The following is a 14268-nucleotide window of genomic DNA, read 5'->3' on the forward strand; positions in this document are numbered from 1 at the left end:
TGCCTTTAGATTTGTTTAAATTATGAAATATCGTAAACACATGTAATTATGTTATTATGTAATTATCTATTAAATTATATGTCATTCAAGTAAAGTAATACCTTCTTTGAACTTAAGGTTGGCCAATTTGTGATCTGTCTAACCACTCTTGGAATAGAATGCTTGAATTACAGAATAACAGAGTTGGAAGGGACTTTGGAGGTCTTCTAGTCCAACCTCCTGCTCAGGCAAGAGACCCTATACCAGGGGTGTCAAACTGGCGGCCCATGGGCCAGATGCGTCACATGCAGGCCACCCCACCTCCACGAATGGGGAAAATATCGTGAAACGTCACGTAACAGCAACATGATGCAGCTAGTTGGACACCCATGCCCTACCATTTGGGACAAGTGGTTGTGTCTAATCTCTTCTTAAAAATCTGCAGTGATGCAGCACCCATAACTTCGGAAGAAGACATTCCACCAATTAATTGTTCTCCGTGACAGGGAATTTCTCCAGAGACCTCTTTAAGAAGAGACTGGATAGAGCAGGGATCAACAACCTGTGGCTCCGGAGTCACATGCGGCTCTTTGGGCCCTTTGCTGTGGCTCCCTGTCAGGTGATCCCACCATTGGCTGGCCCCACCCCTCGCCCTCCCCTCCCAGTCACTCCTCGCCTGGCCTGAGAAGGTAAGGGCGACGGTGGGGGATGGAGAAGCGGCCAGGGCAGAGACAGAGAGATACAGAGAGAGGATGAGAGAGAGAGACATAGAGAGATACAAAGAGAGAGGGGGGAGGGAGGGAGGTGAGAAAAAGAGATGTCAAAAGGAGTTTGTGGTTTCCCGGTGTTTTTTAACAACTGGTTCTCTGCTTTAATGACCGGCTGGGTAGGCGTGGCTAGGGGGGAGTTATGTGACTGGTAGAAGTGAGTGACATCGAGTTGGCCATGCCCATCCAGGTTTTGTGGCTCCCAGTGTTTTCTTTTCTGTGGGAAATGGGTCCAAATGGCTCTTTGAGTATTTAAGGTTGCAGACCCCTGGGATAGAGAATAAGAAACGAACTTTTCCTGGTGTCTCTACGTGGTACACATGGGTTGAATCCATTCACTCATATATAATGTGGCATGTTGAGTTTCTGGATTTCCCAACAAACCTTGATGAAAACAAATTATGGGTCGGTGTGTTCAAGATGTATAGGCATGGGTTGTATGACTGAGTCACTCCCTGTTTTCTGTCTTCTTTCTACAGATAAGTCAAGAGGAGAACATAACCAATAGATTTAAACTTCAGGCCCTAATCTATCCCGTCCTTCAGCCTTTTGATTTTAATACTCCTTCCTACCAACAGAACAAACTCAGCCCAATCCTAACACGTTTGGTGATGGTAGAGTTTTGGGTAGAGTATTTCAATGGAAGTTACGATTTTGTCCAGTCCATGTTGATGAACAATCATACCTCTCTAGACGTGAGCGAGGCCAATTCCTTCAGAGACCGAGTAGACTGGACTTTCCTTCTGCCTTCAAGATTCAGGAAGAATTACAAACTCATAGCTCCAACCACAGGGAAACCTGAAATCATCCAGAATATCCCTGCCCTATTAGATGCCCGCGCAGGTCCGCTTCTGGCTGAAAAAGAGCTTTTACGCCTGCAGCCCAAAACCTATATTATGACTTGTGAGATCGATATTCTGAGAGATGATGGTCTCATGTATGCCAAGCGGCTAGAGAAAGCCGGTGTGGAAGTCACCATTGATCACTTTGAGGACTGTTTTCATGGCTGCATGCTCTTCACCATTTGGCCACTTAATTTTTCTGCAGGATTTCACACCAGAGACAGCTATCTCAAGTGGCTGAACGAAAACTTATAAACAGAGAAAGATCCAGAAAAGCAATTCATGCTACTCATTTGAAGGCATCGCTAGAGAACTTCCAGTACAGAATAGCATGCTTCCCCTGTGCATCTTCCATGACACGTAATTTATGGAGAAGAGTCATGTGTAATCTCCAGATCCAATTCTAAATATATTTGCAAGGAAATAAATCTGGTCTTAATGGAGGCAATATAAAAAGGTGGCTAAATGCACACTGCATACCCCTGCACACTGCAAGACGAAAATGGTATCTGTGAATATAGTTTTATATAAAAGTTTCTTCAAGAACACTGAGAAATCAGTGAAAAAAAACAGCCAGTCTTAATCTTGATTTCCTATGCTGATTTTCTACATACAAGAGTTTCTTCTCCCTATGGGTCTTCATGAGAAATGGGGCAAAGGTGCCACATGTATGACATCATTACACACTTTTATCAGAAAGCCAATGGATCCATCAGAATGCCAAAGTTATATTTCACTGCAAATGTCACTGCTTCACACATTCACACACACCAAAATGTAGGGAAGACGTAGCAATAGCACTTAGACTTGTATACCACTTCACAGTGCTTTCCAGCCCTCTCTAAGCGATTTACAGAGTCAGCATATTGCCCCCCAACAATCTGGGTCCTCATTTTACCCACCTCGGAAGGATGGAAGACTGAGTCAACCTTGAGCCTGGTGAGATTCCAACTGCCAAATTGCAGGCAGCCAGCAGTCAGCAGAAGTAGCCTGCAGTACTGCAATCTAACCACTGCATCACATAGCTCATTATTAGAGGATATGTTTTGAGTGCAGAAGGAACCAAATCCATTTCATCTCTAAAAGGGTGCAGAATAATCCATTCTTAATAATAAAAACTCACTGGAAGTGTTCTGTTTCTTATCCATCCTATTGGAAGTGTTCCAGTTTTTTAAAAAAATCTTTGGGGGGCTGGATCTTTGTGACCTTGGAACATTTTGCATATCTTTTAATTCCCAGCATCTCTGGGGAAACAAAATGGCCTGTAACTTTAGAAACGTACTATTCATTCTCTCATTTAGGTGATTTCTAAAGGGGACTAGATAGATTAGACTAGACTAGTTCTAGTCTAGATAGACTAGAACAGCAATGTGTGTGGTAATTAATAGCTTAGTCTCTGCAGATCAGATTCATAGCTAAAGCTTCTAATGGGCCACTAGGAGTTGAATACTGCTAAATGGGTGTGTTGCACCACTCCCACCACAACACACAGCCAGAGTTCTACAGGTGTTTATTCAAAAATCCCAACAGGTACTCAGAAAGCACCCCCATTGTACAAATCCCAAGCTCAGCAAGGCAAGAGTCACTAGGTAACTGAGTCCAACAGGTGCACAAACAAAGTCCAGGAAAGCAGCCCACAATTCAAACAGGTCAGGATACACAACACAAGGCACAGAAGTGCGCATGTTGCTCCAACAACACTCAAATCTGCAGGTTGGGATTAAGTAGGCAATGCCAATGCAGCCCTTCATGAGAGGCTAGATTTGCCTCCTCATGAGTGGTCTAGCTGACCAATATTGTGCCTGTCTCCTCTCTGCTCTACATGTTCTTGGATCAGGAGAAGATGTGGACTCCACCTCCTCATTGCTAATGGACAGCAGCTGGTCCTGGTCCTGGCTTGGAACCTCCTGGCCAACTTGCTGTGGCTGTGGCTTGGCTCCTTCAGTCATTCCTCTGATGGCCCAGTTGAGGCTGTTCCATCAGGCTAGTACTCTGCGCCTCAATCCTGACCAATACTCGGCTCTATACTTTCCTCTGCAGACTCAAACTCACTTCTGAACTCACATCTGGAGAGGGGTCCAGGAGAGGATCCATGACAATGATTTTAGGCTCGATCCAGCAGGCCTCAAGTGTGATGTTTTCATGTCAGCATTGGCAACACTAAACTATGTGGACCAAGGTCCAAGCAAATTTATGGGGTCTCCTAAACCACAATGTAGTTTGTTTAGTTTTGGCTGAGTGTTTTGTATGAACCCAGCCATGGTAGCTTATTCAATCAAATACAGCTAAACGAAGATTTGGCATGATAGGTGAGCCCATTCATTGTGTTACACACGTGTAGCAATAGAGGGCATCGTATTTGCAAAATAGCACAGGTCACTCTAAGTCTTCTCGCCCCTCTAAGCATGATCTCATTCAAAGTCATTGAGATAACATGAGATTTGGAAACCTCATGAGAAATTTTTAAAGCTTTGATTTGGGGATGGAGTCAAAGACTCAGAACTGATAATTGTCTTGGTTCTTGTCCGTACTATATTATCAACCCTTGTACGAACTTATTCTGCTGTACCTGATTTTTAAATAATGTTAACACACACACACACACACACACACACACACATCACTGGATTCCAAACCTTTTTGGAGATGACACACACATTTGCAATTCAGAGTAGGTCTTAAGTATGCATGCAAAATAATTAATAGCAACAGCGCTTGCTTATGAGAGAAATAGTTGCCAAATTGGCTTGATGCTTCTGTCACTAATCCAGAAGCTCTCTTCTGGGCAAGTTAAGCACATTTTCCAGTAAGTGCCAACCACTTATAAGTAAATGGACTCTCAATCTTTGGCAGAAACACCACTCACAAGCAGATGGATTTCTAACTACTAGCAGCAATTTGAAGTAAGTCACTAGCGAGGGTTGGTGCTAGGTCAGTAGGTCTGAGGCAGGAATGTGGTCTAGGCCAGGAGTGCTAGAGTTCATGTCCTACAGAGCCATGGTGACCTCTGATGGGGTGATGATATCCAGAATGGACCACAACACTGTAGATGATTGTGCTGGTTTTTCATCATCGATGGAACTAAGGGTCTTGCAGACTGATGACCAGTAGCTGTTCAACTCTGATGGGACAGGAGTGAGGCCTCGGTACATGTTTCTCCAGTGCTCTGAGAGTATGACTGACTGGGGAATTCTGGGAGTTGAAGTTCACGCATCTTAAAGTTGCCAAGATTGAGAAACACTAATCTGATTTTTAAAAAATTATCAGTGATGGCAGAGAACTGGACACTACCAAGAAAGATCTTTGCAAGGAACATGTTGAGCACCCCAGGGATCAATGCACTGAGTGAAAGGGGCTGTGTTTTGGTCGTCTGCAAATCATTTTTTTATGTCAAGACTAATGCAAGCAGTTTGTTCCTTATAGGATTTGGCAGCCCTTCTAGAAGCTATAGTTGTTATGTTTGCCTTCCTTCTATAGGATTATATAGAAGGATTATATATTGGATTATATATTGATCCAATATTAAGGATATCAATATCAATATCAAGGATTATATATTGGATTATATATTGATCCAAGAGTCGTCTTTGATCTTTGTGCAAGTTTTTTGTGTTGCTGTACAAATATGTTGCAAACTAAGTGGGCGCTCTACTCAGTCCCATGTAATAAAGGACTTTAGAGCAGGGGTGTCAAACTGGCAGTCCGCAGGCCGGATACATCATGTGCAGGCCACTCCCACTCCAGCTCCACCAAGGGAAAAAAGTAGCAAAAGTTACATGATGGCAAAGTGGCACCATGGGTTTGACACCTGTACTTTAGAGCAATAATATCCATAGTAAGTTGTAGAAGCAAATATTGTCGAGCCACATCCGCCGTGTCCACCGCTCAACACAAAAGCCGTTAATAAACTCCTGACGGCACCCAACCAAGAAATATCTTGGTCCATCACTTTTTTTTAGGCAACCAGTGATTGGTTCTTCGGTTGAACAATCTAGGCATGCTTAGTCAGAAGAAAGCAGGAATCATAGCAACATAAGGGCTAGCCATTGGCTAACTAGATATTCTCTAAGCAACTAGTCTTGTGGCAAAATATAAATTACATTAACCCTTTCCCCAAAAAAGAGGAGAGGTGAGGAGCAAAGCATTGTCTGATGAAACCAGAGAGTGGTCCATAACTTAATTTCCAAATTGAAATAGAAATCATGAAGTTATATGCATGAATATGCAATCCCTTGCTTGGGACGAGGCCAGAGGTGGTATTCAGCAGGTTCGTACCGGTTCAAGCAAACCAGTAGTAGAAATCGCAGGTTGGCCCGCCCACATGCCCCGGTTCTATGCTGTCCTATTTAGGCACATTTTTGAGGGCAGGCGTATGCACAGAAGGGGCGCAAGCGAGCAAAGTGCATGCTCAGAAGGCTGGGCGCATGTGTGGAAGGTGCACACGCCAAGTGAGCATGCACACGCGTGGTGAACTGGTGGTAAAAATATTGGAAACCCACCACTGGACGAAGCCTATATTATAGGTTCATCCTTGCTAAGCCTCCTCCCCATTGCCTCATGATATTTCTGCTCTGGCCTAAGTCAGTAACCCTTTGGTTTCCAGTACAAGTAGTCCTTAACTTAAGACCATGCATTTAGCGACTGCTTGAAATTACAATGGTGCTAAAAAACCCGACCTATTTTGATCACAATTCAAGTCTCGGCAATTGGCATGTAATTACAATTATTACAGCCGAGATTATGTGATCACCATATGTGACCTTCCTGACAAGCAAAGTAAGCAACAGAAGCCAGATTCACTTAAAAACCATGTGATTCATTTATCAACCACGGGGGGCGGGGGGAATAAATTGTAAAACTGAGTGCGATTCACCAAACGACCACATTACTTAGTGATGGAAGTTCTAGTCCTAATTGTAGCTGTAAGTGAAGGACTACTTGAAATGGGACAAAAAAAATTAAATGGATAGTTTGCAGTCTGCCTGTGTATGCTTACCAATGTCTCATCTTTTGTAAAGTCTATCGGCATTCTGTGATGGGAATAAGAAATGCTGGGCTCCTTCGTTCATGGGTTCATGGTGTATTGAGCTTCGGTGTTTCCTTGAATACTGCATTTAGCTGTTACAAAGTTCTTCATTTCTTTTGCCAGTAGGTGGCATAGTTGGAAACAACAGCTGACTCCATGAAGCTGGTTTTTTTGTAAACTAGGAAGCTCTTTAATGCAAAGTCTTCAGTTCTAAAATTAAAATGTGTTTGTTTAGGAAATTCAGAGCTGACCGCAACTTCAATCTGCTTGTTTTTCACAAGAAGTAATCTTTAAAACAGTTCAAGGCAAACTGATAACTGGTGGAAATAAACATTTCAGATTGGAAATTTTGTGTACAATGCTTTCCTTTCTCAGCCATAAAATGTATTCCTCTCCAGTTTTGACACATAATATCAGTGATATTAGAAAAACAATGGAACTTTGTCGCTTTGCACCGTTTTCTTGGTCTCAGTTATTTCCCTGCATCGACCCAAACAACTGTTAGCAAAAGTTGTTCACGAAATTGTATTAAATGCATGTGTGCGCTTTAACTTGTGTAGTACCAGTTTCTTCCTGTAATTTTTCAACTGTTGCTCCTTCGTTTGAAGCAAAAGGAACGTCTTTCGATTATTTTTCAAGGGGAAAAAAATATTTCATCAAACTTCTCTTGGGTGTGACATGCAACATTTGCCTTTACCTCTTTGTGAAGTAAACCCAGGAGGTATTGTAAAGCTCCTCTCTTTATCAGCTCTTTCTGCTAGTATCTGCAGTTGTCCAAAGTTCTCACATTTCAAGCCAATGTCATGAGAAACTCTTCTGATGGATCACGGACTGAGGTCAGGGGGAAAGAAAAGGGAAGAGTGTTGGAGGCCACATCACCACAACTTCTGCCACGTTGCAATTACGTACTAAGTTTGGAAACAAGAAACGATCCTCTCCCCTTCCCAAAAATCTTCCCCTGAAAAATCTTATGAAGTTTAAGAATGAAGATCCTTTTTTTCCCCTCCATATCTTTCAGAAGATATGGAGAAAATTGGAGGGCACATCTGTACAGCATGTTTGTGATTATTCTCTGGCATTCGCAACAGGGAGCAAATAAAGTTTAAGTCAGGAAAACAATATAATTTGGGGAAAAAAATTAACCGCCCTCTTTTCAGCACTGCTATTCCATTCCAAGCATGAGTCTTCTCCAGCAAGTTTAAAAAGAAAGAAAAGAGTTAGGAAACATCTGTTTGCAAATGATGCATTTGTTTTGATTTAGGCTTTCACGCTGATAATATGCATTGAGTCAGCACAAACCTGGATTGCAACATAATGCCGAGAAATTTGAAATGGCAATTATTCAGAATTGCAATGGCTTTATTGCCATTGTATCTCTTCTGATGTTGGGACTCTAGAAAGAGTGCAGAGAAGAGCAACAAAGATGATTAGGGGACTGGGGGCTAAAACATATAAAGAACAGTTGCTGGAATTGGGTATGTCTAGTTTGATGAAAAGAAGGACTAGCAATGACATGACAGCAATTTGAGGGGCTGCCACAAAAAAGAGGGAGTCAAGCTGTTCTCCAAAGCACCTGAAGGCAGGACAAGAAGCAATGAGTGGAAACTAATCAAGGAGATAACCGATCTAGAACCAAGGAGAAATTTCCTGACAGTTAGAACAATTAATCAGTGGAACAACTTTCCTCCAGAAGTTGTGAATTCTCCAACACTGGAAGTTTTAAAGAAGAAATTGGACAACCACTTGTCTGAAGTGGTATAGGGCTGTGATGGTGAACCTATGGCACGCGTGCCACAGGTGGCACGTAGAGCCATATCACTTGGCATGCGAGCTCAGCTCCAGCATGCATACACGTGTTGGCCAGCTGATTTTTGGGCCTTTTGGGCCCACCGGAAGTCAGGAAAAAGGCTGTTTCTGGCCTCCAGAGGGCCTCCAGGGGAGTGGGGAAGGCCATTTTTGCCCTTTCCAGCCTCCTAGAAAGGCTCTGGAGCCTGGGGAGAGCGAAAAACGGGCCTACCTTGCCATTGCATGCCAAAAGTGGGAGGAACGTGGGGGGGTTGCACACACATGCGTGGGGGGCGGGGCGCATAGAATTATGGGTGTGGGCACGTGCGCAAGCGACCCCCCCACACTCCCCCCACTTTTGGCACATGATGACAAAAAGGTTAGCCATTACTGATATAGGGTTTCCTGCCTGAGCAGGGGGTTGGACTAGAAGACCTCCAAGGTCCCTTCCAACTCTGTTATTCTGTTCTGTTCTGATGTAACCTTCGGAAAAGTAATGATAATTTATTGATTCATTTTATTTATATTTCATATCTTGAACTACCCATCTTTCTCAGAGAGGGAGAACGAAGCCTTTATATATAACAGTATATAGAATTTGATATCTTGCTAGGTGCCAGTTATTCAGCACAAGAAGATTGTCCTGCTCTCATGTCTTATTGTGGCACTTTGACCTGCGCCACTAAGCAGGAAAATGTCAACCATTGTTAAGTGCTGATTGCATCCCTCTTGGTCCTTTTAGACCTCTTGCTGGCTTCTGATACCATCAACCATGATCTTCTTTTGGACTATCTATGGAAATTGAGGAGGTTCCCCCTCCCACTAGGGAATCCATGGGTGGTAGGGAGAAAGGGAAACCCAGCAGTCTCTCTTTTGAGGTGCCACAGGGATCAGTTTTGTCCCCCACCCCCACCCCCCTTATTCCAAGATTTGGATGCAATTCTATCAACATGCTGATGATACTCAGCTTTATATCTGCCATGTCAGGCCATGCTAAGAAATGCTATTGAAGTTTTATCCCGATGCCTAGGAGACAGATAGAATCTGGTTGAGATGAAAAGGCTAAGGATGAATCTAAGATTTGTCTTCTGACTGTACTTCTGTTCTAGCCCCGAGTATGTTGGTCCAAAACGTAGCATCCTAAATTGACTAGCACCGTTCGCTAAGATCACATTAAACTTATGAAACACATGTAAATGCTATAAACGAACAGTATCCTCTTGTGATTGGCTCCCCAGTGATGGATTTCCAGAAATGAGTGACTACTGAACATTTCTGGAGGGCTTTGGGAAATTATTGTTCACCATGGGTATTTGTTGGGTATTGTTCTTGATTCTATTTTGCTGCGTTATTGAATTTATCATGTTAAAATGTTATTTGGGTTATTCTTTATGGTGGGTATTTTTGTCTAACCTATGTTGTAAGATGATCTAGATAGAATGATAGAACAGTGTACAGTTTTAACACATAATTAGAGTGCTGCTTTAAGACATATTTCCAACTAATGTTCTCCTCATTTCTACTACAGTACCCTAACTGAGGACATTTTTCCCACTGGCTGATGACATACTGGAAGGCAGGGTGGGGGGTGGCTCCCAAGCCATAGGAGAAAACCCATCACCTTGGCTATATCTGTGTCACACTTGAGGCCAATCAGCAGTGACTCAGAATAGACCAAATAGAAATGGAGTAACAATTGGGGATGGGTGTCTATGGAGATTCTCAGTCATCTAGGTCACAGTTGTCCCTAGAGTGCTTTTTCCAAAAGGTCTTTCTTGGTTTTTTTCTTTGAAAACATTTTGCTTTTGAAGAAGCTTCTTGGATGAGAATCAAAACATTTTCAAAGAAGAAAACCAAGAAAGTCCAGTTGCCTTTTGGAAAAAGAACCTTTGGGACAATTAGTGTGAGAGTAGCACATTTTATGCCAGTGTTGTCTTCAAGGATGGATGGAATTTTAGTAGGGAAAAGCTACCTAGACAGCTAACAAACTCATCCTGGCCAGGTACATGTGTCTAAACCAGTGATGGGTTTCAAATGTTTTTACTACCGGTTCTGTGGGCGTGACTTGGTGGGCGTGGCATGGCTTAGTGGGCGTGGCTTGGTGGGCGTGGCAGGGGAAGGATACTGTAAAATCTCCATTCCCACCCCACTCCAGGGGAAGGTTACTGCAAAATCCCCATTTCCTCCCAATCAGCTGAGATTTGGGAGGCAGAGAATAGATGTGGGCGGGGCCAGTCAGAATTTTTACTACCGGTTCTCCGAACTACTCAAAATTTCCACTACCGGTTCTCCAGAACTGGTCAGAACCTGCTGAAATCCACCTCTGGTCTAAACTTTAAAATGTTTCAATCATTCAGTCAGCCACTCTTCCAGTGACAGTGGTTGACTTATCCCAGAGCCCAGATATTTCCCTACAGTATGGATGGGGAAATCAACAAAACTTTTTAGAGAACGGTGTTAAGTATAATCCTCACTGATTGCATTTAACCAGCCCTTCCAGGATAAGAGTTAATTGAAACTTTGGCAACTAAATACACACAGGGTTGATCAGATCAGGATCTCGGCGCAATTATATTGAAGAGTCTAAAGTCTTTTTTCGCTTCATGTTTACAAAGGTTTACAATTAACAAAGAAGGAACCTACTGGTTTAGAAGCGGTAGAGAAGGAAACTGAGCATTGTAAAATAAAGGTATTGTAAACAAAGGAATTGGGAAGCACGTACATTTGTGTTTGCATTAACTTTTCACTCTGCAAAATCCTTCAAATCTGAAGAATTAGCCAGCTCAAAGATCCTCCAGGTTTTCATAGGTTTTAGTCTCTGCGTGTTTTGCTGGTGGATAAAGAAAGTTGGCTCAAGCATTTGTTTATCAAACATTAAGGACGGCTGCACCTAGTTTTTCTGGCCATTGGCCATTTGCTCTGAGTCCTGGGGAATTCCATTAATCAAAATAACAGACTTGTTTTCTCATGAAAAACTTTGAAATTGTGGGCTGTTAAAATGGCTCATCGATTATGATTACGGCATGTATTCATTGGTGCTCCTTTTGCTTTAGGGGCCCCGACTTGCCTTTTCCATCATTCTTTTAAAACACGCACAAAGTATTTGCATGGATTAAATAGCCGAGAAACAGCTCTGGGTGTACAGAGTGGTTCAAATAAAGGTCAGTTTACAAGAAATCCTTGAATAAGTCAATGTTTTCTTTCTTTTTGAGAGAATGTGTCAAATCAATACAAGAGCATTTCCTTGTTGGCATTTCCTTGTTGCATTAATGGGAAGGGGCTATGAGATTATTATGAGAAGGAAGACAAAGTTACTTTTTTATATAGAAAAATAGCTGAAGTAGCTTTTCACTCATTTGCCCAGCATTCCTCTACCTAAACTTAGAATAACTTTATTGTCACTTTGAATGTACGCTAATTGGCATACATTAAAATGAAATTTTGTTGCATGCAGCTCTTCAAAGGGTCTCCACCTCCAATATACATGACATAAACATGACAAAATATATACATACATACATACAAAAGTATGCCTATATCAGGGGTGAAATCCAGCAGGTTCTGACAGGTTCTGGAGAACCAGAAGTAGAAATTTTGAGCAATTCAGAGAACCGGCAAATACCACCTCTGGCTGGCCCCAGAGTGGGATGGGAATGGGGATTTTGCAACATCCTTCCCCCAGGAGTGGGGAGGGAATGAGGATTTTACAGTATCTTTCCCCTGGAGTGGGGTGGGAATGGAGATTTTGCAGTATCCTTCTCCTGCCACGCCCACCAAACCATGCCCAAAGAACCGGTAGTAAAAAAATTGGATTTCACCACTGGCCTATATCCACATATGCACTACCCCTTTAAAAAAAAACTCTCCCAATCAAAGAACCATAGAGACAAATATGGCCAAACTGAGCCAAACCTGATCATTTTGTCACTGACTATTAGCATCATGATCTCAGGGTGGAGGTAAGGCCAATACAGGTGCAGGAGCCGTGTCTGCCCATACCTGGTCTACAAGCAGTAATTAAAGAAAAAAAACCCAGTGCTGCAATCCTACCCCTTTATAGGTAGAGGAGGAAGGAGGAATTAAAAAATGCTTTAATTGCCTTAAGCAAATACTACCGTACCTACTTGAAAGCAAAACAAAAAAACATATAACACCCAACATTTGTGACCTTCAATCTGCCTTGAGTTGGGGAAAAACAAGACTAGTATAATATACCAACCTTCCTTGGTGTTTACAGAAGTACATAAAGGTAAAGGAATCCCTGAGGATTTAACTCCACTAGTTCTTACCAATTATGGGAGGCAATGCTCATCTCTGTTTCAAGGCCATTGAGCCAGAGCTGTCCAAAGACATTTCCGCGGTCATGTGGCCAGCATGACATCACGGAATGCTGTTACCTTCCCACCAAAGTGGAACCTATTTACCTACTCACATTTACATGCTTTCGAACTGCTAGGTAGGCAGCAGCTGGAGCGAGGAATGGCAGCTCATCCGATCACATGGCGCTCGGGTCTCGAACCTGGGCTGCCAACTTTCCAGTCGACAAGCCCAGCATCTTAATCGCTGAGCCACTGCATCCCCCTACACCACATAGAAATACGTAGCTATATTAAACTCAACATGCAGGTCATTGTAGAGTGCAAAATGTTTGATGATTGAATATTCCCAACTACAGATTGTTCTGTTTTGATCCTAGAATCAGTTTTGAGGACTGGCCATTTCGGAAATGATGGAATAAGTTGTACTAGTATTGGGTTTTATTCTACCTAGCGGGAAAAGACATTACAGAATCAAGGCATTTCAGCCATGAAATGATTTGCACATCTCTAGAAGCTAATAGCTTCAAGCTTAACCTGCTTCCAACAGCTCATTTGGGCCATGAATAAATCCCATAGGCTGACTTCTCTCTCTCTCTCTCTCTCTCTCTCTCTCTCTCTCTCTCTCTCTCTCTCTCTCTCTCTTTCTTTTTCCCTCCCCCCTCCTCCTCTTTCCCTCTCTCTCATTTATCTATCTATCTATCTTTTTATTACCTTATAAGCAGGGGTGAAATGCTCCCGGTTTGGACCGGATTAGGCAATCCGGTAGCGATTGTGGCAGGTGGTTCGGAGAATCAGTAGGGATGGCGGCGTGAGGCTCCGCCCACTCACCCGGGTATCATTTCTTCCTGGTTTTAACCAGGAAGTAATGTATTTTTTACCCTCTGTGCATGCGCAGAAGGTTTTGCGGGTCTGCGCGTGCATGTGATGGCGGCACATACACTTCCAAACTGGTAAGGAAGGTAAGTAGATTTCACCCCTGCTTATAAGTAACAGTAACAGAATTGGAAGGGACTGTGGAGGTCATCTAGTCCAACCCCCTGCTCATGCAGGAGACCTATACTAGGGATTCAAACTGCCGAACTGCCGACCTTTCTGATCGACAAGCTCAGTGTCTTAGCCACTGAGCCACCTAGTCAGGCTCAAGTAATGCAAGCAGAGGTGGGTTTCACATAATTTTACCACCGGTTCGCCGCGCATCAAAAATGTGAGCCCGCACGACCTTCCGTGCATACACTTTGCTCACATGCCCGGCTTGCATGCATGTGCGTGGCTTAGAATACGTGGCTAAATAAGACAGCATAGTGCCAGTGTGGGTAGGCGGGGACCCGCAGGTCGCCACTACCTACCCGAACCGGCTGAATACCACCATTGAACTCTAGGTGGCAAACAGACATAATACTACTTCTTCCTCCGCTTTTTCCCCACAACAACTTTGTGAGGTGGATTGTTACCTTCTTACAGAATAAAGCAGCAGACAACTGCAGATCAAGGTTGGCCTCCAGGAAAATAAATATTTTGTGATTGGCCATGTAGCACGATTAAAAACCATT

The 14268-nt window shown here is 43.1% G+C and overlaps 1 protein-coding gene across 1 annotated transcript in view; it reads left to right on the forward strand.

Annotated features, from left to right (window-relative positions):
- NCEH1 (neutral cholesterol ester hydrolase 1) overlaps nt 1-2698 on the forward strand; it is a 30865-nt gene extending 28167 nt beyond the window's left edge. Inside the window, exon 5 of the mRNA XM_070945961.1 lies at nt 1226-2698. Coding sequence (XP_070802062.1) covers nt 1226-1843 — 618 coding nt within the window. The 3' untranslated portion in view covers nt 1844-2698. The remainder of the gene's footprint in view (nt 1-1225) is intronic.
- Nucleotides 2699-14268: the final 11570 nt, after the last annotated feature.

The sequence above is a fragment of the Pituophis catenifer genome, unplaced genomic scaffold (assembly GCF_029215685.1).
Source record: "Pituophis catenifer annectens isolate HBS135680 unplaced genomic scaffold, rPitCat1.0.hap2 SCAF_6, whole genome shotgun sequence".
In the NCBI taxonomy this organism is placed as follows: Eukaryota; Metazoa; Chordata; class Lepidosauria; order Squamata; family Colubridae; genus Pituophis; species Pituophis catenifer.